At 40.7% G+C, this 3,211-nt stretch overlaps 1 protein-coding gene across 1 annotated transcript in view; it reads left to right on the forward strand.

The window, feature by feature from the left end:
* TRIML1 (tripartite motif family like 1) overlaps window positions 1-3,211 on the forward strand; it is an 8,266-nt gene that overhangs the window by 2,460 nt on the left and 2,595 nt on the right. The window contains exons 2-4 of the mRNA XM_019634973.1: window positions 8-383; window positions 624-719; window positions 1,778-2,008. Of these exons, the coding sequence (XP_019490518.1) occupies window positions 8-383; window positions 624-719; window positions 1,778-2,008 (703 nt within the window). The remainder of the gene's footprint in view (window positions 1-7; window positions 384-623; window positions 720-1,777; window positions 2,009-3,211) is intronic.

Consider the following 3,211-nt stretch of genomic DNA (forward strand, 5'->3'; position numbering starts at 1 on the left):
ATCTCAGGGAAGAACTGACCTGTTTCATCTGCTTGAACTATTTCACCAGCCCAGTGACCACTGAGTGTGGGCACAGCTTTTGTCTGGTGTGTCTCCTGAAGAGCTGGAAGAAACATAACACTCCTTTATCTTGTCCTGAGTGCTGGAGGACCTTGGAGGCCCCTCATTTCCAGCCCAATGAGCGTTTGGGGAGGCTGGCTGGCATCGGCAAGCAACTCAGGTCCCAGGTGCTGCAGAGTGAGGGCAAACACAGCTCCTATGGTAGAATGCTGGCAGCCACTAATGTGCCCCCTGATGATGAGCAGGGTGCAAACGCTTTCTCGACCCAGTGTCACGGATTAAACAGAGTGTATCTCTCGAGTGAGGCTGAGGAACATCACAAAGTAAGATTGGCTGCTCAACATAAATCTCAGAACACAAATCAGATTCCATCACTTAACTCCCACAACATTGCCTATAGGTGACAATCATGGGTGCCAACCTCCAGGCACCAGACCACAAACTTGGCATGGATTCTGCTTTACCCTTTGTAGAATCCCAGTCATCCTGTTGTTATTGGTCCTCAAGGCCCTTTTATAACCTTGTGCACTGCTCATTTGCCACAGAGTGTTTTTCTGTTACAGGAGAAACTCCAGGAAATCCTAAATCTTTTGCGTAAAAAGAAAAGGGAAACTCAGGTTATATTAACCCACGAGAAGGAGAGAGTCATGTTGTGTAAGGTCAGTAACTGTCGTACTTTTGCATTTTGTTCTTGTATATGATTTTATGAAGGGAGGGGTAGCAAAAGGATCTTAGTGAAATGCCAGGGAATAAAGACAATTTTTTTTTTAGTCTCAATCTTACAGTATGCGGTATCCTTGCTTTGGGATGCCCACCTCTGCTTGTCCACTTTGAAATCTCAAGACGCAGCTCAATTTCACCATCTTCAGGCTGGCTTTTTTTTTCTTTTTTTTTTTTTCCCTCTTGGGGCACCTCTATTTTGACTCTGATTATAATATTTAAAATACAAGTTATAATTATAGACATATAACATAGGATGAAAATCAATTTAAAAAAGGAATATCTCAAATGCATTGAGGGAAAAATAGTGCAAATAAAAAAAAAGAGAGGGAGAGAAAGAGAAATAAAGGCAAAATAGTAGTTTGGATTATTACACCTGAGCAAATGCTCAAAGTTAGTCACAGATTTGAATTTGAGCTGGCTAGCAAAGCAAAGAACTAAATGTTTTGATATTTTAAAAAGATACGTGTGCATATCTGATTTTTCCAGTAAACTTTGAGTTCTTAAATGGGAGGGAGTATTTGTGAGGTACATTTGTATTTCTAGTGTGTGATCCAATGTCTACATTCATTGAAAAAAATGTTTGTGGAATAAATGAACAAACATCTTTGAAAATAATTTTTGTCCTTATTTTATTTTGCGTTATATTTTGTAATGGTAGTGATCACCACCTATCATACATTTTTTGTTTATTTTTGTTTGTTCCAATTGGAATAATAGCCTCCTGGGGATAGAAATTTTGGTTTTCATTACTACAGTATCTATCTAAACACACTTAAAATATCAAATTATCAACTCAGCTAGTCACTATAATGTATACGTTATGTGTCAGGTTTCAAGAATTGGTGGAATTCTAGGATATTGTAAGGATTAAATTCTACATTGGTATTTCTGTTACTAACTTTATTAAATTATCCGTATGTGTGTGTCTGTGTGTGTGTGTGTGTGTGTGTGTGTGTGTGTGTGTGTGCGCGTGTGTGTGTATTTGTGATGGCAGGAAGAGACAAAGACTTGTAAACAGGTCGTTGTGTCAGAATACATAAAAATGCACCAGTTCCTGAAAGAGGAGGAACAGCTACAGCTCCAGCTACTGGAAAAGGAGGAAAGAGAGAACCTGAAGAAACTGAGGGACAGTGAGATCCAGCTAACCAAGCAAATAAGAAGCCTAAGCAAAATGATTGGACACATAGAGTCTACATGTCAGAATTCGATTACAGAATCTTTTGAGGTAAGAATATTGGGGAAATTTGCGGGAAAGTATGTAGTAGCATAACATTTCAAGTCATACAAAATACATTTTTATTTATTTCCCTAAAAAACTAAGTTCTGGTCTACAGATAGTTTTCCTAAAGAACTAACATTCTATATAGTATACATAAAGTCTTGCTGAGGCAGAGAAAGAAAACAGAGGGATGTCTATTCAAACCAAGCCTGATGATGATGCCAATGGCGTCCATGCCTGCCTCTCTGCAACCTCAGCTTCGTCAAACATTTTAAGTGTAGTGAGCACTGACCATGTGCTGGGCCTATTCAATATCACCTTTCTCAAAGACTTGATGCAGTTAAGTGCTATGATGATATGTACTATAGGTGATTGCTCTCTACAAAATGGGTTTATAGAAGCACTCATTTAATAACTCAGACCTAGGGCAGTTAGGTAATTTGCCCGTCAAATAACTAGTAGGTGGTTGAACCCAGGTATCTGTGTGCAGAGCCCACATCTCTCACCATCTCTGCTCTGCTGCCATCCTAGGCTTCTACTGCATTTTCCAGGCCTTCTCAAACATAAGCTGTGTGAGCCAACTCCAGCTTCTGATCTCTCTCCTGGAGCCACCACAGAATGCTATTTAATTCTGTGCCTTTCCAACAGCCCACTCCAGTTGTACACAGGTTTATTCTCAGCTCTCACTGGCCACTTTCCTATGGTTATCTCTGACTCCCCGAGACATTGGATAATTAAAGCCCATAGTTTGGCTCCTTTGTGAGCCACAGGTTCTCTGGGCAAAGTGAAGGTATGAGAAAAAGAAAGGGACCAAGTAGTCTCCTGTCATTTGAGAAACATCTCCTATCCACAGGAACTCACCTTTAGAAGAAGCAGGAGATTATTTTTCTACCATGTGCTCTCCCACTCAAAGTATTCTAGAGCCAAGAGAAGCGGACTCTGTGAAATTTGCAAAGGACTATATCCAGCATGAATTCAGTCTTTGCTAGTGATCAAGGTGCAAACATGCTAACCTTCTTTCTTTTATACCCTTAGGATGTGAAAGAAACCCTGGAAAGGTGGGTGTCCATCCTGTGTTCAGTTATGTTAGGCACAGGGATGGGGTGCTGATAAAATAGGTTGGGGACAGAGTGGGGATGAGAGTGGGGCAAAATAAACTGGGCTCTGAGGTTGGGGCAGGCCATGTGGTCTGTGCAGAGGAGACAGAGT

Source organism: Hipposideros armiger, unplaced genomic scaffold, assembly GCF_001890085.2.
Source record: "Hipposideros armiger isolate ML-2016 unplaced genomic scaffold, ASM189008v1 scaffold_2403, whole genome shotgun sequence".
Taxonomy (NCBI): domain Eukaryota; kingdom Metazoa; phylum Chordata; class Mammalia; order Chiroptera; family Hipposideridae; genus Hipposideros; species Hipposideros armiger.